Below are 27283 nucleotides of genomic sequence, written 5' to 3' on the forward strand. Positions count from 1 at the left end.
TTATCTGTTTTTCAGCCAGGTCTGCTCTCACTGGCCGTTTAATTGCCTTTTGCTCTGTTTATGGATTCAAAAGTCACTGCGCTATCAGTTAGATATGTGATCAAACGTCTATTAAGTGTGCACCTTCTGTACTGAAAGTATGCAAGGAATTAGTGGGACAGCGGCCAATCACGGAATCCAATCATTTCCACCTGTTTTTGTATATGGAAACCAGATAAATATTAGAGGATTATTATGTACTAAAGGGAGACGTGTTGGGAATTTTTAAAGCAAATTTCAAATGTAATAGCAAAGTGGTATAGTAGCTTGGAGAGTTTTTTTTTCCTTCCAGTTTTAGCTATTTCTACTTGAAATTCACTATGAATTCTCACTTTAGTAAATAACAAACGGTGGGAATACTTTTTGGCAACTCCCATCCCCCTACATTTTTTGGTTTCTTACTTTGCCTCATTCCCCCAACTCATTTTTGTTGTTGAATTTATATATATATATATATATATACACACACACACACACACACACACACACACACACACACACACACACACAGCTCTGTATTCAGTTCCATGAGAGCAGCAGAGCAGGCACCTATCGTGGCGGCACCCCTACCAGTAATTGCATGCCTGCTGACTAGATGTGGGTGCTCTGGGCACCCCCTGCCAACTGTCACCAGGGCAGACTGCCTCTCCGCTTAGATATTTGCACGTTTTCCTTAGAAAAAGAAATCCATTTCTCAAACTCATATTTTCAGTACTTGTGCCAAACTTTCCCCCATTACAATTTCACCAAATTCTCCAATCCCAATCCCCATATCCTCCTCCCAGTTATCCGTAATTTCATTTCCCAGTATATTGCATGTGGTGCACAGACCCTAAAAGCAATACTGTTTCCTTTTGGTTTTCCTTTCCTTATGTCTTTTGTATGGTAATGACTCGAGAGCCTTGGTTTTGCACTCTTCTGTCTGTGGTGTCTGCAGTTTGCCGATTGTGAGCAGTGCTGCTTTAACACCTTGTAGCGGAGAGCCGATCTTGCACAGCTATTCTCCACTAGAGATTCCAGTGAGGCTCAGGAACAAGGTGATGTTAAGTCCATAGGCAAGGTTTCCAGCAGGTAAAGTAATACAGCAGTATCCCCATCGCAATCCCAATAACTGGACGACACACAGTTTCAGGAGTAGACTGACAAGCTTTATTCCACAGTTCCTTATAAAGCCCTCTCCCATGCAAGGGAGGAGGTTCTATCACTTAAGACATTATCCAATCTCTAAGTAGTAACCTCCCACAGATCTCCTCCCCTCCTCTAGCATCATAATCCCCTTATTGTGTACACAGTTTTCCCCGAGTTTTGGATGTACCCTAAATACTTGGGGTACATCCACAAATCCAACATCCCCAGATAGCTCTATTCTGGGGGACCAACATACTTAAAAATTAGCCCATTCGGATGAATGGTTCGTGAGATATGGGGTTCCAAAGATTTGACCGACCGCATGGGTAAAGTATCCGAAAACAGTTCCATGCATTTTGGCCTTGCGGTCGGTCACAAACAAGGGAATGAAAACAGGCGAATTGCCTGTGTTATAGAGCCTGGAGAGGGTTTGAATGAATTCCCTTGTTTATGGGGCTCTTTCTACCGAACGGCGGGTCATTCGGTAGTTTAAGATGGCCGCCGCCACGTGTTTGTTTCCCGAATGGCGGCCACCCAGAGGACAAAGACCACACTGCACTGATTGCCAATTACCTGTTTGCAACATTGTTGCAAACGGTAATTGGAGGCACACTCATTCCTGGGTGGTCTGGTTGTTCGGTAGTTTCATTCCCTTGTTTTATTTGAATGATTCTACCGAACAACTAGAGGAATACAATTCTTTACATACATTTAACTGTCATTATACCCGGATACCATGCTTTCTATACATGTACATACACATTAAACCAGCCATATGACCAAATACACTTATTCTCATACATGTCGTGGGACAGCCCGGTACCAATCCGCTACACTGCTCCCCCTTGCCCACAAGCCGGCATACACAGTCTGATCCAACACGGATCGGCTTGGGGATGTCCGGGGGCTCACGGATCATTTCTCTAAGTCAGTTTGTCTTGACAACCCGTCAGCATTTCCATTCTGCTTACCCGGCCGGTACTGGATATTAAAGTCAAAAGGCTGTAGCGCCAAACTCCAGCGCAGCAGCCTGGCGTTGTCTCCAGCCACCCGGTTCAGCCAGACTAACGGGTTGTGATCCGTGAGCAAGGAAAAGGGCTGTCCATATAAATAGGGTTGTAGCTTCTTTAGGGCCCACACCACAGCCAGGCATTCCTTTTCGATGGCGGCGTAGCTTACTTCTCGAGGTAACAGTTTGCGACTGATGTAAGCCACTGGATGTTCCCCGCCATCGGCCCCGACTTGACTCAGTACTGCCCCCAATCCAAACATAGAAGCGTCTGTGTGAACAAGAAAACGTTTAGTTGGATTGGGAGCTGCCAAGACAGGGGCATTTATCAGTGCATTTTTCAATTGTTGTAATGCCTGCTCACACTCCGGGGTCCAGTTTACTTGGCGGGGAAGGTTCTTACGGGTCAGGTCAGTGAGGGGTTTGGCCAGGGCGCTATAATTGGGAACAAACTTCCGGTAATACCCTGCTGTCCCTAGAAACGCTAAAACCTGGGTCTTAGTCCTAGGGGTGGGCCACTGGGCTACAGCCTCTACTTTGGCGGGTTCGGGTTTTTGTTTACCGCACCCTACTCTATGTCCCAGGTATTGTACCTCAGCCATGCCGATACTACACTTGGCCGGCTTCAAGGTCAGACCTGCTTCCCTTATCCTATCTAGTACAGCTCCGATGTGAGCTAAGTGTTCCTGCCACGTATTGCTAAAAATAGCAATATCGTCCAGGTAGGCACATGTATAGTCCTGGAATCCATCTAGGAGTCGATCCACCATCCTTTGGAAGGTGGCTGGGGCGTTTTTCATCCCAAATGGCATGACCTTAAACTGGTACAAGCCAAATGGGGTGACAAAGGCCGACTTCGGGATGGCGTCTGGGGCCAGGGGGATTTGCCAATAACCTTTACACAAGTCAATAGTGGTGAGGTATTGGCCCCTGGCCATTCTGTCCAGTAACTCGTCTATCCGGGGCATCGGATAGGCGTCAGATACAGTCTTCTCGTTCAATCTCCTATAGTCCACGCAGAAGCGGGTCGTACCGTCTCGCTTTGGTACGAGGACTACAGGAGATGCCCAAGGACTGTCTGAGGGTTCAATCACCCCCAGTTGGAGCATTTCGTCGATCTCCTTACGCATGTTTGCCCGTACCGCTTCTGGAATGCGGTATGGCGTCTGGCGCATGGGTAGTTGCCCTGGGGTCTCGACCCGGTGAGTTGCCAGAGGCGTGTATCCAGGTACATTAGAGAACGTGTCGCGTTTCTCTTCCAATAGTTGCTGTACCTCGATCCGCTCCTGTGGGCTCAGCCGATCTCCCAGCGTAACCTCCCCTAAATCTCCGGACAGCTGCCCATCCCCCAGCAAATCGGGGAGGGGTAAGCTGTCAAACTCTTCCGTGTTAGGGGCACAGATGGCGGTTACCTCCTCAGTACGCTCGTGGTAGGGCTTCAGCATGTTCACATGGAGCATGCGTCGCCCCCCAGTCCCTGTGCAGGGGCCGATAATATAGGTGGTATCGCATCTTTGCTCCACCACCTTATATGGGCCCTGCCAGGCGGCCTGTAACTTATCATGTCGGACAGGTTTTAAAATTAGTACCTTCTGCCCGACCTGAAAGCTACGGTCCCTGGCTCCCCGATCATACCATGTACGCTGGCGGGTCTGGGCCTCCTGAAGGTTTTCCCGTACCGTCTTGGTCAACGCTTCTAGGCGGTCCCGAAAGGCCAACACATATGGTAGGATGGGAGTGCCATCTGTGCTCCGGTCTCCCTCCCAATGCTCTCTAATAAGATCCAATGGGCCTCGGACCCTCCTTCCAAACAATAATTCAAACGGGGAGAACCCTGTGGATTCCTGCGGCACCTCCCGGTATGCAAATAGGAGGTGCGGCAGGAATCGTTCCCAGTCCTTGTGGGTCTCTGCGAAGGTTTGGAGCATCTGCTTCAAGGTACCATTGAATCGTTCGCAGAGCCCGTTCGTCTGGGGGTGGTAAGGGGCGCTGATAATAGGCTTAATGCCACAGATCCTCCAGAGGTGTTGGGTGAATTCTGCGGTAAACTGGGTACCCTGATCCGAGAATCTCCCTGGGTAATCCCATCCGGGAGAATATCCGCATGAGGGCATCCGCGACCGTCTCAGCGTGGATGTTGGTCAGAGCCACTGCTTCTGGATACCTGGTGGCATAATCTACGACCGTTAAAATATACCGTTTTCCTGACGGGCTAACTTTATTGAGGGGGCCTATCAGATCCACCGCTATTCGGCTAAAAGGTTCCTCTATTATGGGTAAGGGGTGAAGTTTAGCCTTCCTGCGATCCCCCCTTTTTCCCACTCTCTGGCAGGTATCGCAAGTCGTGCAATATCTGCGTACTTCCTGGCTAATCCCTGGCCAGAAGAAACTCTGGGTTAGTCTGTACCTGGTGCGACTAACCCCTAGATGTCCGGATAGCGGAATATCATGCGCTATCCGGAGTAATTCAGCCCGGTACCGCTGTGGTACCACTAATTGTCTCCTCGCTATCGGGTCTAACCCCGTAATCTGTTTGGTTGTTTCCCTGTATAAAAGTTGTTTATCCCAGATAAACTTCTCTCCCTCCGCCCCGGGGGAACCCGTGCCAACCTTGTCCCTATACACCTGAAGCGTGGGGTCTGTTGCGACTTCAGCTACAAATTCATTAGGTGGAGCCCAGGGGACACATTCTAGAGGGGGGGTAGGGTTGCTTACCTGGACCTCCGGCAGTGTGTTGTGGTCCTGGGTGCGGGCCTGTTGTCGGGTGACTACAGGGTTGACCTCTCCTGTGGTGGGTGACTGGGGCTCAAAAGCAGAAGTGAGCCTCCCCAGATCGTTCCCCAATAAAACCTCCGCCGGTAAATGTGGCATCAACCCCACCTCCACTTCCCCTGCCCCCGCTCCCCAATGTAAATGTACCCTTGCTGTAGGTAGCCGGTACACTGCTCCCCCAGCTACCCGGACGGCAACAGTTTTGTTCAGTTTTGCCTGATCTGAAATCAGGTGGCTCTGTACCAAAGTGATGGTGGCTCCCGAATCTCGTAATCCCCGGACTGCTGTACCATTCAGATATACCGTCTGTCGATGGTGCCGTAGATTATCCACATTGGCCTGGACCGGATCTGCCTCGTGCAGTACCTCCCATTGTTCCACAGTAGTAATGGGGACTGCGGAACCATATGGGGTGGTGACTAGGTCCTGGTAGTGGTGGGCTGCGGCCGCCCTGGGTGGAGGTGGGCCTGGACGAATCCAGGTGGAACGGTCCCGTAGCTGTGGGCATTCCCTTTTATAATGTCCCCACTTCTGGCAGTGATGACAGGGGCCAGCGGTGGGTTGTCGGAACCGGGGCTGTGCAGCGGGTGGTGGAGGTGGTGGTAGCGGTCTCGGTGGAGCTGGGGTGTAGTTGTTTCCCCCGAATGTTTTAAAGGTTGCTTTTGGAGCTGCAGGTTTTTGTGACCTGCGTGCATCCAGGTAGTCATCCGCTTTCCTAGCCGCCTCGGTAAGGGAAGTAGGGTTTCTGTCCCTTACCCATTCCTGGACCTCATTGGTTACTCCCTCATAGAACTGCTCCATCAGCAACATTTGTATTACATCCTCCATAGAACGTGCCTTGCTAGCTTGCACCCACCCGAGCGCTGCCCCCTGTAATCGGCATGCCCACTCTGCGTGCGAGTCCTTCTCTGTTTTCTTTAGATCCCGGAACCTCCGCCGGTATGCCTCGGGTGTTATAGCATACCTGGCGAGTATAATTTCTTTCACTTTACTGTAATTCCTTATTTCGTCATTAGGTACAGTCCGATATGCCTCTGCTGCCCTCCCGGTTAACCTTCCGGCCAAAATAGGTACCCAGTCCTCTGCGTTAATTTTATGCAGTGCACACAGTCTTTCAAAGTCTTGCAGGAAAGCGTCTATATCTTCCTCTGCCTCCACATATGTTTTAAAAGCCTGGTATGGTATTTTAGGCTTACCTTCCTGTGGCACATTAATTGCAGAGCTTTGTTCTGGTGCCTGTGTCCTTAGGATGAATTCTTGTACCTCGGCCATTGTCCTGGTAACAATTTCTGTTGGGGGGTTTTCCCCATAAAAGGATAGCCTGAACTGAACCTGCCTCTGGAATTCCGATCCTTGTGGTGTTCCTCCCGGCTCCCTCTGTGCCGGAACTGAATCGCCCTCCATTCTGTACTCTGCCATGAGTTCTGTAACAAGTACTGCTTTCTTCTTATTGCTGGCTTGTATACCCCTTGCCTCTAGGAGGTCCTTTAGCGTGGAGCGTTTTAGCGCAGAAAAATCAATCTCCATCCGTACTCCATTTACGCTTGTTCCTCTGTGAGTTTGGATCCCAGCGCTGCCAACCAATGTAGCGGAGAGCCGATCTTGCACAGCTATTCTCCACTAGAGATTCCAGTGAGGCTCAGGAACAAGGTGATGTTAAGTCCATAGGCAAGGTTTCCAGCAGGTAAAGTAATACAGCAGTATCCCCATCGCAATCCCAATAACTGGACGACACACAGTTTCAGGAGTAGACTGACAAGCTTTATTCCACAGTTCCTTATAAAGCCCTCTCCCATGCAAGGGAGGAGGTTCTATCACTTAAGACATTATCCAATCTCTAAGTAGTAACCTCCCACAGATCTCCTCCCCTCCTCTAGCATCATAATCCCCTTATTGTGTACACAGTTTTCCCCGAGTTTTGGATGTACCCTAAATACTTGGGGTACATCCACAAATCCAACATCCCCAGATAGCTCTATTCTGGGGGACCAACATACTTAAAAATTAGCCCATTCGGATGAATGGTTCGTGAGATATGGGGTTCCAAAGATTTGACCGACCGCATGGGTAAAGTATCCGAAAACAGTTCCATGCATTTTGGCCCTGCGGTCGGTCACAAACAAGGGAATGAAAACAGGCGAATTGCCTGTTTTATAGAGCCTGGAGAGGGTTTGAATGAATTCCCTTGTTTATGGGGCTCTTTCTACCGAACGGCGGGTCATTCGGTAGTTTAAGATGGCCGCCGCCACGTGTTTGTTTCCCGAATGGCGGCCACCCAGAGGACAAAGACCACACTGCACTGATTGCCAATTACCTGTTTGCAACATTGTTGCAAACGGTAATTGGAGGCACACTCATTCCTGGGTGGTCTGGTTGTTCGGTAGTTTCATTCCCTTGTTTTATTTGAATGATTCTACCGAACAACTAGAGGAATACAATTCTTTACATACATTTAACTGTCATTATACCCGGATACCATGCTTTCTATACATGTACATACACATTAAACCAGCCATATGACCAAATACACTTATTCTCATACATGTCGTGGGACAGCCCGGTACCAATCCGCTACACACCTTGTAGCATGTTTTCACACGCAAGCTCACGGACCTGATTTGCTAGTTGCTCTTTACCTTTTCTGGTCATGTCTTGCCAGGTGAGATCCGAAAAACTCTGAATGGTAAACTGCAATCAGCAGTCGCCATTCTGTGACAGCCTCCTAGTCTGGGTTATAGAGACTGATCAGGGTTAGAAAGGTTCCACTGGGACTTATACCTTGCTTTCTGGACAAATGCTAAAATGGGGAGGAGGAGGCAGTGAGTAGGCATAGGCCTGTGCTACATGCTGGGGTACAATGAACCCCCTAGAATTTACATCGGAAGCTGCAAAACTTATATTAAAGGACCACTATAGTGCCAGGAAACAAACTCGTTTTCCTGGCACTATGTAGTCCTTAGGGTCCCTGCACCCTCAGGGCCCCATCCCGCTTGGTTGAAGGGGTTAAAACACCTTCAGCCACTTACCTTAATCCAGCGCCGGGCTCCCTTGGCGTTGGTGACGTTAGCTCCCGAGTGGAGCGGAATTCGCATGCACGGCCAGAGCTGCGTACGCATTCAAACCGCCCATAGGAAAGCATTACTCAATGCGTTCCTATAGATGTTTTGCGTGCTCAATGCGATTTTCGCATTAAGCGTCGCAGGAGAGCCTCTAATGGCTGTCTTCCTGGATTAACCCTGCAATGTAAACATAACAATTTCTCTGAAACTATGTTTACATCTGAAGGGTTAAAACCTGGGGGGCCTGGCACGCAGACCACTTCATTGAGCTGAAGTGGTCTGGGTTACTATAGTGGTCCTTTAATGGCTCTGGATATTACTTGGCTTGTGATTTTAATCTGACCACATGACCCCTCAGGATTATTACTTCCAGCAGTAGTCCATTTTGGTCACTGATGACTGAGCAAGGGTGAGGTTAATGGTTGTCAGACTCCTAGAAAGCTGTAGGTGTAAAAATTTGCTAGTATGGATCATATATAGTTGATTTCATATATAGTTGGCCCTGGGTGGGCTGATTTCGTATGTTTTGGAATGGATCACTTCTGGACCATTTCCAGAGCTTAGACCTTGACTTGCAGCTTGTTCCTGCACTAATTACATGGTCCGCAACCCTGAATGACTTCCCAGTTTAGATGTTTCAGCCCAGCTATTAACACTGACAAATTACTATCCCCCTGACAGTAATTAGTGAATTCTAAGCAACAGCTATCTCACTCCATTAAACTCTGCCTGTAATATGCAGAGAAGAGGGAATACATTTTAAGATGCCGTTTTATGAAGTCCATCATAATCAAATTTCACGAACTTGCCCGCCTGGACCCCAACAGGCTAGGAACGCGTTTACAGAGGGAAGATTTAAGTTATTGCATCCTTTCTTGTACTGTCTATGCTGTGGAGAAACATTTTAAAACCAGCCGAAGGCAGTTTATCTGATATAGAGCAGTCTTACCCATCTCTTCACTTCTTTTCATAATATTAGGAAGCATTTTTTTAAATATAATTTTTCAACCATCCTTTATTCTGTGATTCAGATTTCTAAGGGTCACTGACTTGCCAGAATCGCGGCTGACATTCGTGGCTGGCTCTGAAGATTATCCTGATTTTATTTGTTTTTAACAATGATTTATTTAAATAGTTGCAATCAAAAATGCTTCTGAAGATCACCTAATCTTTTGTGCCCCATATGATTTAAAAGCTGCGGAAGCCTCATAAGGTGGTCCCCTGTAAACACACTCCTTTGACCACCCTTGGATGCTGTTTTTGTAGACTAGAGATGCCGAACATTAAGATTTTGCAAATAAGTTTTCAATGATACCTGTTTAGCCACTGTGAATGATGGCTATTCTAGTCAGTCGGCTTAAGTGCCAGAGATTAATTATGCTGTTAGATTTTTAGAATTCTTCTTTACTTAATTAGTGGGGGCTGTTTTGTGCCCTCCCCCATTTAATAGAGATTGAGCACTGTGAGCTGGTCCCACTCATGACATTGAGTCAGTTCTGAGGCTTTTCGAGTGGGCGAGATATGCCGAGGATTTTATTTATTTAGAGAGATCTTGCAAAGACTAGGAGGAACAGCTGAACGCCGCCGTTGTTCTTCAGTCCCTTACATATATAATTACGCTTTGCAAACCGCTCGGCGATGCTCATTATATTGCTGAATGCAATCTGTTTCCAGTGACATTAACCCACCGTATGCCAGTTTGAACGCAAAACTCTGTTCTATGGGCAGAATTGAGTCCAATTAAATGTCCTGGTTCAATTTGGAGATGGTAATAGCGGGAGAATTTATATATTGTCTGGTGGAAAAAAGTCTTAATTTTGGCTCTCTGTTCAAACAATGAGCAGTCTCCCGAAGGTTGACCTCTATGGTGTGACATGAGATCAAATACTTGGACAGCTAAATGGGGAAGTAATGTTTCTCCAAATTACATCACTTGTTTGGAGGGTGGAGTCTGTGCGCCACAGATAGGTGAATATAAGGAAACCGTGAAGGAATTTCAAGATAAATTTTGGGGTAAACTTTATTTGTATAATACTTACAATCCCTAGTGGTTACTGCATTTGCTTTCCCCTTTAAGTATCTGATAGTTTTCTTGAAAAGTATTGGGGTTGAGGGGTAAATATTGATAACGATTTTGTGTTTTTCCAGACAGATTGACAGGAACAACCCTGTTATAGACCACGATCGAGGCACTATTTAATTGCCAAGTTAATTGATTGAAGTCAAATGGTGGCTCCTAGGGTTTTGTATTTCTAACACTACAGTTTCTGTCTGCCACCCCTCACTCCCCAATACAACTGAGCATTATGCAATTTAGAACAAAATCTGTAACAAACTAAACTAATTTCTGCATGTATAGTTTTGATTGTTTTATAAATTGCATGTTTTATTTCCGTACATATTGGGATGGTATTTGATGTTAATGAATATGTAGAACACTGTTTTCAGAATGACGTAAATCGCAATGATTGAACTCCTCTTAAAATCCACCTTTCTTTGAATTCCTGGTACAATTCTACGAATGGTTATGGTTTATTGAAATTGGGCCCTAACGTGCTTGTTTTAGAAGAGGCACGTGTTCTCGAATTAACAATCCAAACATCAGGCTGGCATCATATTCCTCATTAAGTTATTAAATCAATTTTCTGGGATCTTGGACATTTTTGTGTCTTTTGTCTTAAATTGAATTAAGTTTGAGAGACTGTTTGGGTCTTGTGTAGTTTATTTTTTGTATTTTAAAACCAGCCCCCCTGTTACGGAAAGAAAAGCATAGCTAAGAGGATGCTGTTTTGAAAAATAGCAGAGCGAGAGATTTTGGTGCAAATCGAGACCAGCTTTACAAAGATCTCTACGTTCTATGCACGCAGAATAAAACATGAAATAACATTGAAAAATAAACATACTACACAGAGACCAATTTGTTCCAACATCGTAATACAGGAACGTGATATGCAGTGGCGAGATGTGTATAGAAATGCTAGACAGAACCTGCATTTCTAGATATTTTCACACCTGTTTCACTCTGTATTTTTGCTATTTTGATTATTCTTAGTCTGCTAACGCGTAATCCAGATGTGGATAACATGCTAACTGTGCATAGAGGATTGTCCGTGGTACCCCGCTGATGAGATCTGTGAGAGAGAGGCCAAAATTATTGTGTGGGATTGCTATATCTCTCAAGGTTGTGCTGCCTGGAGTCACCTGGCCTCTCAACCTATCAATGCTGCTCATTGTTTGGACCAGTGCGCATGCATCGGCCAGAGACGCAGCGTGAACTTGCGCAGCGGGTGCTCGGGGACCTTCAGTAGAAGTGAGAATTACAAAATCGAGGCCAAAATAGCGAATTTTGAAAAGGGGGGAAAAAGAGAAAAATCAGATCTGGTGTGTCTTTATTTTAATTTAATTTTAGTGTTTTTATTTTTTATTCTTGTGCTCCGTGCATCTTGTGCACTTCTGGAGTGCGCAGTGATTATTCGAAGTGGTTTATACAGCAGATTACATTGTCTCACTGTGGTTTGTAGGCTGCCTGCTACTAGCTGTAAGTACACATTAATTAACACATTGGTTTAGTGCTCTGTGGGTGGTAAGTCCAGTCCCTATCTGCACATTGGAGTACAACTCACATCAAAAGAGTATGGCAGGATCTGTATTCCAATACCTGGGAATCACCGCTTGACTCAAAATACTGCCAGTGATTGAAAGAAATGCATGAAATCTAATCCGTTCGAAGTGCTTCGCACACAGTAATCCACAACATGCCTGGACTTGCCATATCTATTCATACTTCTGTCTATTGGTATGGCGTTGAGCTACCAGCTTCTAGATAAACGTTTAATTCTCCTGTCCTCCACTGCATGCACAACCAATTAGAGAGCTGTCAGCCTCGTAAAACGCTTACATGTGACATAAGGGATGAGCGATTGCCGATTGATAATTATTTTTCAAAGGAATGCTATAGAACTTGATTTTTGGATGATGGACACAGTGTGATAATGTTCTAGTAGCTACGGCTCGTGGGCATGATTAGAAAGTACAGTCAGACCCATGCTTGTCAGCGTTTATTCAAATCAGCTTATTAAAGGGACCCTATAGTTACACAGACCACTTCTTCTCTACGAAGTGGTCTGGGTGCAGTGGTACTGTCCTTTTAACCCTGCAATGTCTACTGGCAGTCACGAGAAGTGCTTCCCTTACACTGATTTTAGTAAAACTTAGGTCACAAAATGCAGAATCCATTAGGAAAGCATTGAATTCCGTGCTATCCTGTGTGAAAGCTTGCATGCACTTGTGGCACTCACCGGTCCCCAATGCCCCTCAGAGGAGCTCTGGATTGGACCATCGCAGAGGAGGCCATTCTTCCTTGATGGAAATGCGGGAGGCAATAAAGTGAGCAAAAAAATAATAATAATTTTTATGGCAAACAGTAAACGGGAGGGACACATTAATACAAAAAAGGCATAGGAATAACATAGCATTAGGAATGTATTTGTTTACACTATAGTGTTCCTAAAATCACCAGATTTCACATCTGGCTTTATGTTTAGACCTCCTCAATTGGTACATTTTACTCCTCTGTCAATGAAAAGATGCTTTGTTTTTTTAACATTTGTAGAGGAGGACATTGGCACTAATGGGAAAGTACTAAAAGTGTAGCAGTCACCATGGGAATCGGTAGTGACTTAGCTACTCTTATGAATTTCCCCCATTATGTTTGAGAAATACTTTTGCTGGTATACCCTGACACTGGCCAGGGAATTCTTTCAAAGCTCTCAACCTTAGAATTCCCAAAGGTCTAGAACGTTCTTTCCTTCGCGTTCCTATTAAATCTGTTTATTCGTTAAAGGGATCCATTTCAAATTTATAGCCAAAGTATCTGAACATAGCGAAGTTAGAGGAAATTTCCAGTTACGCTATTTTGAACATATAAACAAGGACCAGATCTAAACCGCTAGAAAGCATTTGCAGAAGGTGACCTAGTGAAGAATAGCCGTCATTTAACAGTAGTAACCATCTGGTTTAGCCAATCATGCCATGGGACAATGTAAAACCGTAGTAGGGAAAGCCAGGCTGTGGTTGTCCTGGACTTTGTTTTTCCTTTTTTTTTTTTTTTTAAATATCATTTTTATTGTTATGTCATAAGGTAATATGTCATTGCAAAAAGTTGACTCGCAGGTCTTATATGCATCTCAAGCAGGAAGGTATCGATCATCAATGCAAGGGTTAGACACGCAGGTCTATGAACATGGTAATAATTAGGAGACTTGCAGGCCCCATATAAATTAAGCAACCAAGCTAATAGGGATTCATAGGTGGAACTAGAATACCAGTGCAATTGAGGTTTCAAGATATCTCATCATACAGGTAATATAATGTGGTATCGTAGTGGATATCCTATATTTCCCAATGGATTATCATGTTAGCTTGCAAGGGGGGCATATGAACACACGTCATATAGGGCATGGTCACAACTCTAATATGGACCAATTTATCCCTTATTGTGATTTTTCATTTTACTGTGTTACGCTATGATTATTTTAATTTTATTTTTTTGAATATCTTTATTTATTTTTTTGTGCGAGAAAATGTTTGTTTTTTACTGGGACTCCTGTAATGCCACTACAGTTCTCATAAGATTATAGAATAACACAAAATGAAATAATATTTGCCATAAAGTTGTGTGTGATAGGTAATAACGCACTGTTTGGCATTTTTTAGATATAACCCTATTTCTGACGGCACGGTTTCACTAGCATGTATATGGTTTTCTTATGTTTTGGTTCAGCGTGTGATCATCCATCATGACTAGTGTCTGAGACTTGTAGGTCTCGTATACAGCCTAAGAGGTAGTCTGTAAGAGTGTAGATTTATCAGATTTAAACTCGCAGGTCTCGCAGCTTACTCCCTGCAGTCATGGTGGCTGAGATTTTCATGTGGTTCTGTGACTACCCAGTTCCGCTTATCTGGTGTGCCCCCGGTATGGTGTGTTGTGAGCAGTGTGTGTTTGCTAAGATTGTGATTTTATTGTTTTGTGCCTTGTTTTCGTTATGTATTTGGTTATTTGGTTATTTGGTTATTTGGTTTCGTCTGGTGTATCATAAGGGCAGTCATCTTCTTCTGAGTTTACGACATGCAGGTTGCGAGAGTCGTTCAACTGACTCTGGTGACATAATGAAGTGTAAGGACATAGTAATATAGGCACGTAGGTCTTGCTATGACTGTGTGATTTGGGAATTCGCCTGTCTCATCTCGTGTCTTAGTCGTGAGATGCTGGGGCGATCTAAATATCTCTGGTTGCTGTCTATATTTGTGGTAGCAGGCTTTGAGAGGTAGGTTTGTAGTTGGTGTGTGTGAATGTCGAGTCTCCTCCCCCGCCCTCTCCTTTAAGTGTCCTGTTTGGGTTTGTCGTCTCTCTCCTTCCCCTTTTGTTTTTACTATTTTACGATTGATAAAGGATATGCAAAATAAAATGTGAAAAACTCACTGCCACCTTCAGTATATGTCAGTATCCTTCAGCCATATACATACACCTTGGGTCAGACAGTGTTTGATTTCAGGCCATTCATCATTATGGTCTTTCAGTCATTGTCCTTTGCAGTCTACTAAGCAGGAGTCTGAAAAGCATAAACCGCAAATCCCACTAGTTGTATCCCCAAACATGTTTACTGACCACACTGAAGCTGATATTTGTCAAACTGATGTCACCACACTGTACATTTGATTCAGTGCATCTCTGAGGAGATGCTGATTGGCCAGGGTGGCATTTGGCTCAGCCCCATCTCCTTGGCTGAGATCATCAGAATTGACTGACTATCTCAGTCAATCACAACGCTGTCCCATAGGAAAGCATTGGATTGGCTGGTGACTGGCTGAGATAGTCAATTCTGATGTCAGCCAAGGAGGCGGACGCGCACAGCGCTGGAAATAAGGTGAGTTTTTACTAGATTTAAGGTGACCGAGGGGGGCTAAATGGCGAGTTTTAACACTATAGGGTCAGGTATACATGTTTGGGTTTCTGACCCTATAGGGTTCCTTCAAAGAAAGAAAAAAAAAATCTTAATTTCAAAACTTGGTGAAAAAATTATTATATTAAAAAATATATATTTTCGAGGTGACATTTGTCCTTTAATGTAATGCCGGTCGGTATCTAACGGTATCTGGTATTTCTCTGCACTGGTAACCATTCGTTCGAAGCTCCTTAGAACCCTCAAAGTTCTCCTATGTCATAGTGGCTCTACATTGCATTTTAGTTTTTGCAGAGCAAAGCATGTAGGTGTTTTAAAATGACTGTGTGAGCAGAGGAGCGGAGGTGTATTCACTCTATTCGTTGGAAAATTATTCCGAGCTGAAGTGCAGGAAGATGGCGTTTCCTTTCCATATAGGAACAGCTCCTAATTCTTCGGTTTAAACAATTCATTAGGGAGAGTCTCGCTTGGATCTGCTCCCTAGTTACAGCTTTGGACTCCTGTGTTGCTTTTAAAGGGTTAAGTAGTTGACCATTGGGTACTCTGAGTTCAGCTTCCTGTGATGCAGCCATTTCCGAGAGGCAGTGGGAATGCTCGAAAATGTTCTGATAAACTATTTATGGAAGCTGCACAGCTCAAAACAATGCCTCATAACAAGTGTGAATCAAAAAAATCACAGACTTGCATGGAGCTTTATAGAAGTTTTTTTTTTTATGTTATAGGTTGTGCAGGGCCCTTGGCAGGATGCCAGATAAGGGCCCCTTCTTAGAGCCTCTGGAAGCATGTGACAAGGTGCGGATCAAGTGCACCATCTTGGGAGGAGCCCACTACCCATAACACCCCCCCTCAGTTTGTGTCACTTTGCCATTATCACCCCTTCCCATACTTTACACACTGACAAAATTGGCCAACTTAAAGGGATACTCCAGACCGGAGCCAGGAGCAGAGGGTGGGTGTATGACAGAACGCCATATCCCCACTCCATATAGACACTCACTGCTGCAGCACTTTACTTACGAGTTTTGCCCGAGCATTATAGGACTCGGTAATGCAGGTTCACTTTTCACCCATGCTTCTGTGAGCTGGTGAGGGGACACAGAACTGAGCAGGGAGATCTTTTGATATGTGTTGGCTCAGGCAAGGCCCACTCACAACCAGAATTGAAGCCTCAGGTCCTGAGTAATCAGGACCAGGTTTAGGGAATTATCTTCTTGAACGTGCTGAAAAATTTTTGTTCGATTTTTGTACATGTTGAAGGAATATTATATAATATATCTGTAAGCAAACATTTGATGTTTAGTATTCAGCCCAAGAGCGGATTCTCCTGTTCGGAAGGAGTGTACTCATTCATGAACATTGTGGTAAAGTCTGGACATGACCAGAATAACTCAGTATCTGTTGCAGTCAAGACAATCACCACTGTTGTGTGGAGATCAGAAAAGCACAATGTTTGAAACTGTGCAAAGTAAAAACATTGAGGATCCAATTGTAGAGGGTTTTTGTCTTTTTGCTAAATTTTATATTGTATTTTGTTAGGGCAAGAGAATAGTTGTGGCATAAGAGAGCGATCTGGATTTATGACTTAATTATACTGTATCAAAAACTGTCATGGGAACTTGTTTCAACGTTCGAACATACATAGATCCCTCTGTAAGTGTGTACACGCCATCTGCTACCGTACTTTAAAATAAACCTCAGCCGCAAATCGTCACTCCTGAGAAAACCAGAAATAAAATGATTTTATGAAAAAATATAACTTTAATTTAAATTTTTCTTAACAAGAGTTTTACATGGAATTGACCAACACTGATTGCAAACATGTGTCCATGAGGTCATTCTGTTTTCTTGCATTTACGTCAGGAGGATAAGGGAACTCTCGAATAGCCTCTGTATAATGCCATACCTCACAATCTCAAAATGGACACTTTAATTTTAGGGTTGAGTCTGGAGATGCACCCACGAATGTTGATACCCAAAGATGTTATAGGTGACTATGTGGCCACCTGATATATGATCTTAAGATAGAAAAGAGGGCTGTCGGGATTTGAGCCCCCAAATAGACTGTCAGTCCTAGGGACACTTGGGAAGTATGAATTAATTAAATTTGATGCTTTGGCCTATTCATAGATTTTCTTTAAATCTTTAAGGGGAGAATAAAATGCTATTGCGGTTTTATTAAAATGAACTCTGTCCAACTGGAAATCTGTACAGCTCATCCTCCTGACAATGAAAAGGTTAACGGGGAGTACTTGTCCTTTTAAAGACTGCATAAGTACCATAATTCTCGCTGCATGGGGGTGTAAGTGTTTTGTTGGTGAAGAGAATATTTTTAATTCTTGATGGGCAAATAATTGCACATGTAGGAGTGTGAGTGTGACAGCTTGGCAGCGAGGGGGCGGTGGGAAAGATCGCACAAGGCAAGCTTTGGAGCACGTTGCTTTAACTCCCCGAACACGCTGACAAAGTTATTATAATCATGATAACTAGATGTGCCAATGCATAAATTATAATATCTACAGACCGACATATATGATGTCGTTCTGTAACTATTGTATGCAAATACCCCCAGCTATGACATGGTTGGAGAATACAGATATTTCTGGAGTAGAGCCAACATGTGCAGAAATAGTCACTATATTTGGAGGGTTATGTTAATAAGGCGTGGACAACAAAATTGACAATTCAGAAACCTACATTTTGAGTTCAGAGAACCCGTTCCATCGAAAGCTTGGAGTTTGTTGGCTAATTACAGATTCTGAATGGCTGCTGACATCAGATGACTTTTACAGGCTGTGTTTAGACCGGTCAGACCAAGGCTTGGACATGTTGGCGCAATTCCAAGATGGCCACCCCCACGCTGGGAAAACGGTCAGATTTTTAAATGGTTAAAACATCTATACTTACTATAGGTTGGTTGGATGATAATTGATTGGATATTTATTTGAAACTGATTTATGAAAAGAGAAGTTTTGAGGAAGTATCCTTTTTAGTTGTTAGAAAGCCTCTTATTCCCTTAATAGCAAAAGCTATGTTGCTTACTAAATTTAAGTTTTTAAATATGATGGGGGGGGGGGGGGGGGGGTTAAAATTAGAGAATAAAATGCCGTTTTAACTTTATCATCATTCACTAGATCTGACACTAAAATGCTTTCTATATTTGTTTGCAACTCATTATTAGTTTTTATTTTTATTTTTGTATTTACCACTGTTTTTGCACATTTGAAAGATTGCATTTAAAACCACTATGTTTCTACACAATTGTTAGATTTTCTTTTAACCTTTTTAATGATCATTGTACAGATTTTATTAAAATCATCCAACATTGGCAAACCTTAGAACCTAAAAAAAATTAGATATACAAGTGTATAATTTTCACATTCATCAATTCTTTACATTTATTTATATATATATATATATTTTTTGATGACGTTAACAAATATCATGGAGAGTCACTGTCCCCTTTATTCTATAAAACAAAAATGCAACCTCCCCACGCCCCGAAAAACAACTTTTATTGCAATTACTGAATTAGTTGCCGGAACAGCTTGAAATCACACCATCTTAATGACCCGTGTCAAATGCATAATGCGTTGGTGATAACATATGATTTTTAAGAAATATATATTGCGCAATGCCAACCTGTTCCTTTCTGTATGGTAAATAAGATGGGAAAAGGCAACAGGACCGATTGGTATCTCTTTCCCCCAAATACCTTATAAAATACTCATATTCTTCATTGAAATAGTTTTGATTTTTTTTCTTATTATTTTAAATAAAACTTTGCTTCAATATCTTACATTTTGTTTTTTCAAAAAAGTTTATGTAAAATCATATATTTACACATGTTGCTCAGACTTGCAAATCCACCTTTACTACACTTTCACCCCGAAGTATAAGATGAGAACTGTGTAAAGTTTAATACCCAACAAATTCTTTCATAAATACATTCTGCATTCTGCATGTGATGTTCTGTGTGGGGATGGCCTGGAAACGGTCAGTCAGCGTGGCGTGCATGGATGCCCGCACCTTCTGTAAACCCGGGCCATAATGGCAATCTCCGGTGTTACGAATTGCATCACTGGCATGCAGCTCTCCCCTTGGGACAGTCCACTCTGTACCGATCCAGATTCTCCCAATAGTGGGAGGTATCGGTTTATCTAAAAGTGTGTATATCCCTATAGTAAGGATTCAAGTAAATGTGATGTTAATCGACTGTTGGTGATGGGAAATAAAACACCATTTCAGAGTTCTGACATTATATGTTTAGCCCCATAACATATAGATCAAAGCAATCTATTTCTCCTCCCATTATCACCCCCCGTGACACATTTATATAGTATTGTTGTGGAAGAGGATGTATTTCATTTTAATTTGTTTATCTCCCCTGCCCCCCACGAATTATGCAAAATGAAATTCCCTTAATTAACTTTTTATCTTCTCTACTTAACTAAATTAATCTCTAAAATAATGCCCCAGCCTTTCTTTTGCATCCGATTGGATGCCAGTCCCCGCTACATCTTAGTTACAGACTGTGAGAGAGGACATCGAGAACCCACACGCTCTTTCTCCCACGTTGCTATGACAACCAGACCGGCATTGCTTAATGGAGATAAATGCAGAAATCATAATAATATAAAAGGGATTGGTAACAGCCTAAAAAGATCTGTATCCGTACAGTGAATCATTCCGTAATTAAGAAGAATGGTCACCATTTTTATGGTGATATTTGTCCATTTGCTTACCGTTGTGGCGAATATCCCACCTTAACTAGCGGTCGGCCTCCATCATTAGACCCTATCCATTCTCAACATTTTTAGTATCCCCCAATCTCCTGTCCCCCTATTCTCCCACTCCTTGTCTTTTTCTGCTACCCTCCCCCTCAGTCCTTACCTTCTGATATAGTGAATGTTATTGAAATTCTCTTTTATACTTGTGCTATATATGATACAATACAAAAGTAAACGTGCGGCTCCATGCAATCCTAGGACTCCTTTAGAGTCATTTCTTCACATTGCTGTACTGGAGGGCCCGTGCGGTTTGGGGGATATTTGGGTGCAGCATGCAATATTTCAATCGACAGACACTTTGACCCCTCCTGTGTGTGATCTGCGTTCTTGCTCAAATCTAGCAACACAATGAGGGAGGAGTCGCCTTACAAAATAATAAAAATGCTTGTATGTATATAAACAAACCCATTCCTGCCCGGTGTGGAATGCAAGTTGTTATGTTATGAGGAGTGTTTTTGTTTTATTGATCGGAGAGCGATAAGGATATAGATTCTGTGACCTTTGTCTGATTCAGCACTCATATACGCTCAGGGTTACAGGTCCAAAGAAACACATCTGGAATAATTTATGTTTTACTGCAGGATGGGAAAGCGAAATGTACTTTAATTTCAGGAACACAACTGACGACTTGATAGAATTGTGAGCGTTACCCGTAGTAAACGTTTTTGTGCATGTACCCATTGTGCAGTTAGTATCATTAACTATACTTTGTGTCTGTGCATTGAGGCTAATTCAAATAGGGAGAATATTCTGGCTGCTAAATCTGTAATTGACCTGGTTTAGACATCTAGTTGTTTGAATAATCTTTGCAGCCATACTAAACCCTATTGGTTTGTACATTAACTTAACCCTGTGTGTGCTTCGGGCAAATTGAGGCCTGTTCCAGTCTGTTTCCTTGTTTGTAGGGCAATTTTTGGGTGGTGGGCCTCTTCACATACCTGTGGTTTACATATGGCTTTTGTTGTGATAGACCAGGCATAGGCAACCTTCGGCACTGCAGATGCTTTGGACTACACCTCCCATGATGCTTTGCCACCACTATGGGTGTAAGAGCATTATGGGGGATGTAGTCCACAGCATCTGGAGTGCCGAAGGTTGCCTATCCCTGTGATAGACCAATGGCACAACAATGCTTTGGTTGCCATTTCCTACCCTCCTGTTTACGATAAACGAATTTCTCACAAAGTTAGTGACTGAATGAACAAATTAACTGACCTCCTGCAGCATATGACTGCTCCATACTAAAAGGCTAAGCAGTTTTATGTGCTGTCTAATAGCATGTTGAAGTGTTGGATGTGTGCCCTCAACAGAGACCCCTATGTTTTACACACCTGCCCACTCACCTTTATTTCTACCTTCCTGCCCTTTCCTCACTCCTCGATAACTTTAGTGACCTGTACAGGAGGTGCAGATAGAACTTCTAAAGTTGCTTCATTGGCTTGACTGCGGTGTTTAAAATTAGATCTAATCTCTCTTTGTGAAGTTTGAGCACAAAGCAAATGATGTATTGTACAACATGTTCTGTAACATTACTGCTATGCGACGCACCAACCTCCTGGCCTCCCGTGAGCTGCAGTGAGAAGTATAAAAAAAATCATCTCCGTGTGCATCAGAACTGTATGACATGACTGTCACGTTACAAAGGAAAACAAGATGCACACAATCTGCTTTTTAACAGAGCTATGCAAGGCAAAACACGTCTTTTAAAAGGTTGTTTGTGTTCTTACCCACCAGTCTTTGGTTTTTATTTTTTGGTTTTCCCCTCGCCTCTCTAGGGGTTAATCCCTGTTGCAAAACAGGAATCCACTCATTAAATTTTTATCTTGAAATGCAGATCATCACAACTATTCTAAATCATCCAAAGTTCCCTATTTAGCCAAGGTCTCCGTGGAATTCCGACACACAGATTGTGTGTGTATTTTTTTTTTTTTTATACATTTTGTGTGTTTTTGTTTTTGTCGGTTTTAAATTGCCAATTGCAACCTGAAACCTGTGTTTTTAAAGATCATTTCTTGGGCAAACTTCTGGGGCAGTTGCCACAGAAACCAATGTAAATTCCCTGCAAATTGCTTCACTGTTAAAGTGTGAAAGAGGGGGGAGGGTATAGAGTAATTTCTACATATTTATACATGCTCTCAAACCACATTCAGGGCTTAATTAATATTTCAAGTCCTACGGTGTTGGCCAGGCCTAAAGGTTAGTAGCCACTGCATGTCTAGAGGTGACACATTAACCTGGGGTGAATGCCTTCTTCCCAATGGCTAGAGTCAATTTTGATCCCTGATCCTATTGCAGAGTCACGTTAACCTTTCAGTTTTGTGTGATTTGATTGTTGTTTTTTTGTAAATTCACAAGAATTTGAAAATGATATATTTGTAACAATGTAGCATTATTTGCATTATTTGCATTATTTATTATTAAGTTAAGATGTGACAAAAACAAACAAACAAACAACTAATCAGAGCAATGGATTGTTTCCTGTAAATATTTATCAGAGTCTGTAAATAAATCACTGTGTATGTTTTGTTTCAGGAATTGATTACAAAACGACAACCATACTGTTGGATGGTCGGCGGATAAAATTACAGCTCTGGTAAGGGTGTTCTCCTCTTCCTTGTAATATAATATTTAGTGTATTCGAGATGTGTGACATTCTGTTCCTCTGTGTTAGGTATGGAGGGAGATATCACTGAATTCTTGCTCAGTGTGTTGTATACCTTATAAGTTTAAAGGGACTGCAGGCACTGTAACTGCTTCATCTCATTGAAGTGGTTATAGTGTGTGGAGTCGCCTGGCGCTGTCCTTACTTTCAGCGTTGCACAGTTTGTCATGTTTTAATGTAAAATGAGTCACCAGCAGCCAAACCCATCTGTGCTGCTCAGGCGAATTAGGAACCATTAGCCTAAGCAGCAATCAGCGGCTTTGCTTGAGAGTGTTAGACTGAAAGTGGTCGGCTATCACAGCCACAACTGCTGGTAGGAATTGATATGACTACAATGATGTATGTAATCTCTGCCTTACTTATACCTTAAGTAGGGGCTGGGCTCTGGATGGCCAGGGACCCTAACTTAGTGCTTGAAAATGGTTTAATGGAGAGACAGTATCATGGGATTCCAGGCATCACAACCAACTCAATGTGATGAAATGGTTATAGTGCCCCTTTAATTCCTAAATGACAGAGAATTGAGCAGCGACATTGCAGGACCACGATCTGGAAGCACTAATACAGGCTTCCCGAAACTCCGGCCCTCCAGATGTTGCTGAACTACAACTCCCATGATTCTCAGCCTATCTATTTCATTCATAGAATCATGGGAGTTGTAGTTCAGCAACATCTGGAGGGCCGTAGTTTGGGGAAGCCTGCACTATTACAACAAAGCCGTTTTTAATGTAAAGTGTCCCCTTTATTCACAGAGGATGACCCCACATTTTAATATAAATCCTACACATTTTCATTTACTTTAGTTTATTTCTGAGTCTGTAAAAAACATTATACATGATTGGAAAAGCAAGATTTCTGCATTAAATCCCTCCTTCTGAGACGTAATTAGCTCGCATTGATTCTCCAGATCTAATCCGCATGAGATTTCACCAGGGAATTTGGTCAGGGGAGGAATGATCGCTCAGCTTATTGTCTGGCATTGGAAAAGGGACGTGGTCTCTGATCCTTGGCACAACGTGAACTCACTTTAAAGAAAGGGTTCAGAGCCAAATAGAAATCCGGAAAAGCAATTGCTTCTGATATTTAAACCATGTGGCCGGAATCCTAGAACGTTATTCTTGTAGTGTCTAACTTCCTGATTAATGCTATATCAAATGATTATCATTATTCTTTTTATTTATTTTTTTAACTACAGTTTCTTTAACCCTTTTTTTATGCTATGGAAGCACGGCTTTACTTACTCCTAGACTCTCTTCACCTGCCAACAGGAAATCTAAATATTAACCCTTTCCTGTACTTTACATTTTTGTTTTAATGTCTTTTTGTTTTTTTTCTTCTTCTCCTAGGGACACATCAGGGCAAGGGCGGTTTTGCACTATTTTTCGTTCATATTCCCGCGGTGCTCAGGTAAGTTTGCAGAAAACCATATGATCCGATGCCGCAGCCAGTTCCAGCTTGTATGACCTAATCATCGCTGTACTTGTGGTCCTTGGATGAGATATTTTTTTTAAAAGTAGTTTTGAGATGCTTTTGTGCGTGTCTGAAATAAAGAAAAACATTTCTATTTTTTTATTTTAATGCCCAGTGTTAGTCTGCAATACAATACAGTAGCCAAAAGGTAACACTCCTGGGATAGATACAAATAAAACTTCACTTTGAATCGGCTTACAAATGTAAAAAACAAGTTGATGTTTCCATTTGACAAGTTCGACACCTTTTACTAGACACAGAATGTGTTAATTTGCAGTCCTGCCCTTGCTATGGATAATAGAGACATGTACAGTTAAATCCCGCTCATGCAGTGTGTGTACACAATGCATTGTAACCCTGCCGAGTCTGTGCTCTTCTGATAAGCCCTGGGCAGGGAACACCTGACCGTGAGTTAGTGGTTTCCATAGGTAATCGCCTCTCCCAATTTCAACGAAAACACAGGAATTTGGCATGGGGGATCGCTATCTCATTAGCCTGGAAGAATGACACACTATTCTTCTGCTGGAAAAACAGACTTAACATTTCAAATTGCCCTGGGGGGGGGAGGCTGCAGGCATTGTTGGGGGCGGCAGGCCATTTCAGAGAATACTTTGGTAACTTTATGGCTAATTGATTACTTCTATACTTGTACATAATCTGTTACATGCCACTTTAACCAGTTCTTTACTACTGGATTGAAGTATTAATCAATAAGCAGAGACTGGGAGTCTTCCAGAAGAGTTAAATTGTTACTCCACAAAAAGAGCTACCGTACTCTGTTTTCAGGAAATGTTCATGAATTCCAGAGAATCCCTGTAAATTTTATTAAAGGATTGTTTTTAGTTTGGATACACTAGACTGCCATACGCGCTCTATTTGTCTGTTTTGCTGTGTGAGGATTGCAAAATGTGTTCCTTTTTTTTACATTTTTTTTTAATCTTACAAAAGACACTTGATAAAGCACCATTTTCTATTTTCCTGTGCAGTTAACCACAAAATACTCAGCAGATGACATTAAGCAATCTTTTTGGCAGCAGACTATCTTTATACCTTAATTCCGTTTACTATGGCAACTGCAAAACCCTTTATAATTCTGAACCAGATTTCCTGTGATGGCAGAGTGTCATAGTAAATTGCATTTATAGGCACCTGTGATGCCACAGTTAGAGATTGATGCCCTATATACTCTGATAGCAACGCTAATATTAATGGGACACTATAGTCACCAAAACAATTTTCACTTAATGAAGCAGTTTTGGTCTACAGATCATGCCCCTGTGGTCTCACTGCTCAATTCTCTGCCATTTAGGAGTTAAATCACTTTGTTTATGCAGCCCTAGGTACATCTCCCTGCATGTGACTTCCACAGCCTTCCTAAACACTTCCTGTAAAGAGTCATCTAATTTTTACACTTCATTTATTGAAAATTCTATTTAATTTAGAATTTCTTATATCCTGCAGGAGCCTCCTGTATGCAATTAAAGGACCACTCTAGGCACCCAGACCACTTCAGCTTAATCAGGTGGTCTGGGTGCCAGGTCCCTTTAGGATTAACCCTTTTTTTTTTTTTTTTTATAAACATAGCAGTTTCAGAGAAACTGCTATGTTTATACTGAGGGTTAATCCAGCCTCCAGAGCCTCTAGTGGCTGTCTCATTGACAGCCGCTAGAGGCACTTGCGTGCTTCTCACTGTGAAAATCACAGTGAGAAGGCGCCAACGTCCATAGGAAAGCATTGTAAATTCTTTCCTATGCGACCGGCTGAATGCGCGCGCGGCTCCTGTCGCGCATGCGCATTCAGCCGATGACGTCGCGAGGAGAGGAGGAGGAAAGATCCCCGCCCGGCGCTGGAGAAAGGTAAGTGTTTAACTCCTTCCTCACTCCAGAGCCCGGCGGGAGGGGGTCCCTGAGGGTGGGGGCACCCTCAGGGCACTATAGTGCCAGGAAAAAGAGTATGTTTTCCTGGCACTATAGTGGTCCTTTAACCCCTTAAGGACCAAACTTCTGGAATAAAAGGGAATCATGACGTGTCACACACGTCATGTGTCCTTAAGGGGTTAAAGTTCAATTTACAGAGCAAGAGATAAAAACTTCTAAAGTATGTTACAAGATTAAAAATGAAACCACGTTTTTTCATGCAGACAGTGTCCGTCACAGCCAGGGAGGTGTGGTAAGGGCTGCATAAACAGAAACAAAAGATTTAACTCCTAAATGGCAGAGAATTGACCAGTGAAACTCCAGGGGCATGATTTATGCAGAAAAACTGCTTAATTAAGTTAAAGTTAGTTTGGTGACTATGGTGTCCCTTTAAAGTTTTATTGTGGCTGCTTTTTAGATTAGATTTACTTTAAAACACACACACACACACAACCTCCCATATACATAATCTATAACAATGTTACATATTCCTTTTTAATTCCTGCGAATATTTTGTCCTTTTGGCTGTGCTGTGACAACTTTTTGTTCTGTAATAGGGCGTGATTCTCGTTTATGACATCACCAATCGGTGGTCTTTCGATGGAATTGATCGATGGATAAAGGAGATTGATGAGGTGAGAAACCTAATGTCTGTCTCTGTGATAAATAAAAAAAAATGTTAATCTATTAACATTGCCATTTTTGTTTACATAGAAGTAATATTGAGAGCTTGCGGACTAGTTGTATGTTGTCTTAAAGGACCACTATAGGGCCATGAAAACAAGGGAGAGGAAGAGGTTAAACGCTTACCTTTCTCCAGCGTCGGGTTCCCTCGGTGCTGGGACTCTCCTCCCTCTTCCGACGTCACCCGCCGCATGCACGGCAAGAACAGCGCGCGCATTCAATCAGTCCTATGGACGTCAGCGTCTTCTCACTGTGAAAATCACAGTGGGAAGCGCCTCTAGCAGCTGTCAATGAGACTTCCACTAGAGGCAGGATTAACCCTAATGTAAACATAGCAGTTTCTCTGAAACTGCTATATTTACAGCTGCAGGGTTAACCCTAGATGGACGTGGCACCCAGACCACCTTATTGAGCAGAAGTGGTCTGGGTGCCTATAGTGGTCCTTTAAGTTGTATTTGTTATTGTCCAGCTCAGTTGACAGGATCTACAATACTGTCCTTCCAAAAAAATAATTACATTTTTTTTATTTAATTTAAAATCTAGCCAGTGTCGTCTTATTTCTACTTTGCCATTTTATGCAGTGAAATTTGTTAATTGATCAGATTTCGTAGTAAAGTCTACTAATCTCAAATGAGTATTTTTATAGCAATGACCGAAGTTTGTACATGTTGCGTAAACTGTGTATGAACAATATTGTTTGCTCACTTGTGTTAGTAAGTTACAGCTGGATTTGTAGCTCATCGTAAATTTGAATTATTGAGAGGTGAAATTGACTGTTACTGTGAAATTGTTTTC

At 42.7% G+C, this 27283-nt stretch overlaps 1 protein-coding gene across 2 annotated transcripts in view; it reads left to right on the plus strand.

Annotated features, from left to right (window-relative positions):
* Nucleotides 1-27283, plus strand: part of RAB40B (RAB40B, member RAS oncogene family) — a 72428-nt gene that overhangs the window by 41749 nt on the left and 3396 nt on the right. For both annotated transcript variants that reach the window (XM_063453372.1, XM_063453373.1), the window contains exons 3-5: nucleotides 22289-22349; nucleotides 23765-23825; nucleotides 26362-26439. In XM_063453372.1, coding sequence (XP_063309442.1) covers nucleotides 22289-22349; nucleotides 23765-23825; nucleotides 26362-26439 — 200 coding nt within the window. The remainder of the gene's footprint in view (nucleotides 1-22288; nucleotides 22350-23764; nucleotides 23826-26361; nucleotides 26440-27283) is intronic.

This window comes from Pelobates fuscus, chromosome 5 (genome assembly GCF_036172605.1).
Source record: "Pelobates fuscus isolate aPelFus1 chromosome 5, aPelFus1.pri, whole genome shotgun sequence".
NCBI classification, from domain to species: Eukaryota; Metazoa; Chordata; class Amphibia; order Anura; family Pelobatidae; genus Pelobates; species Pelobates fuscus.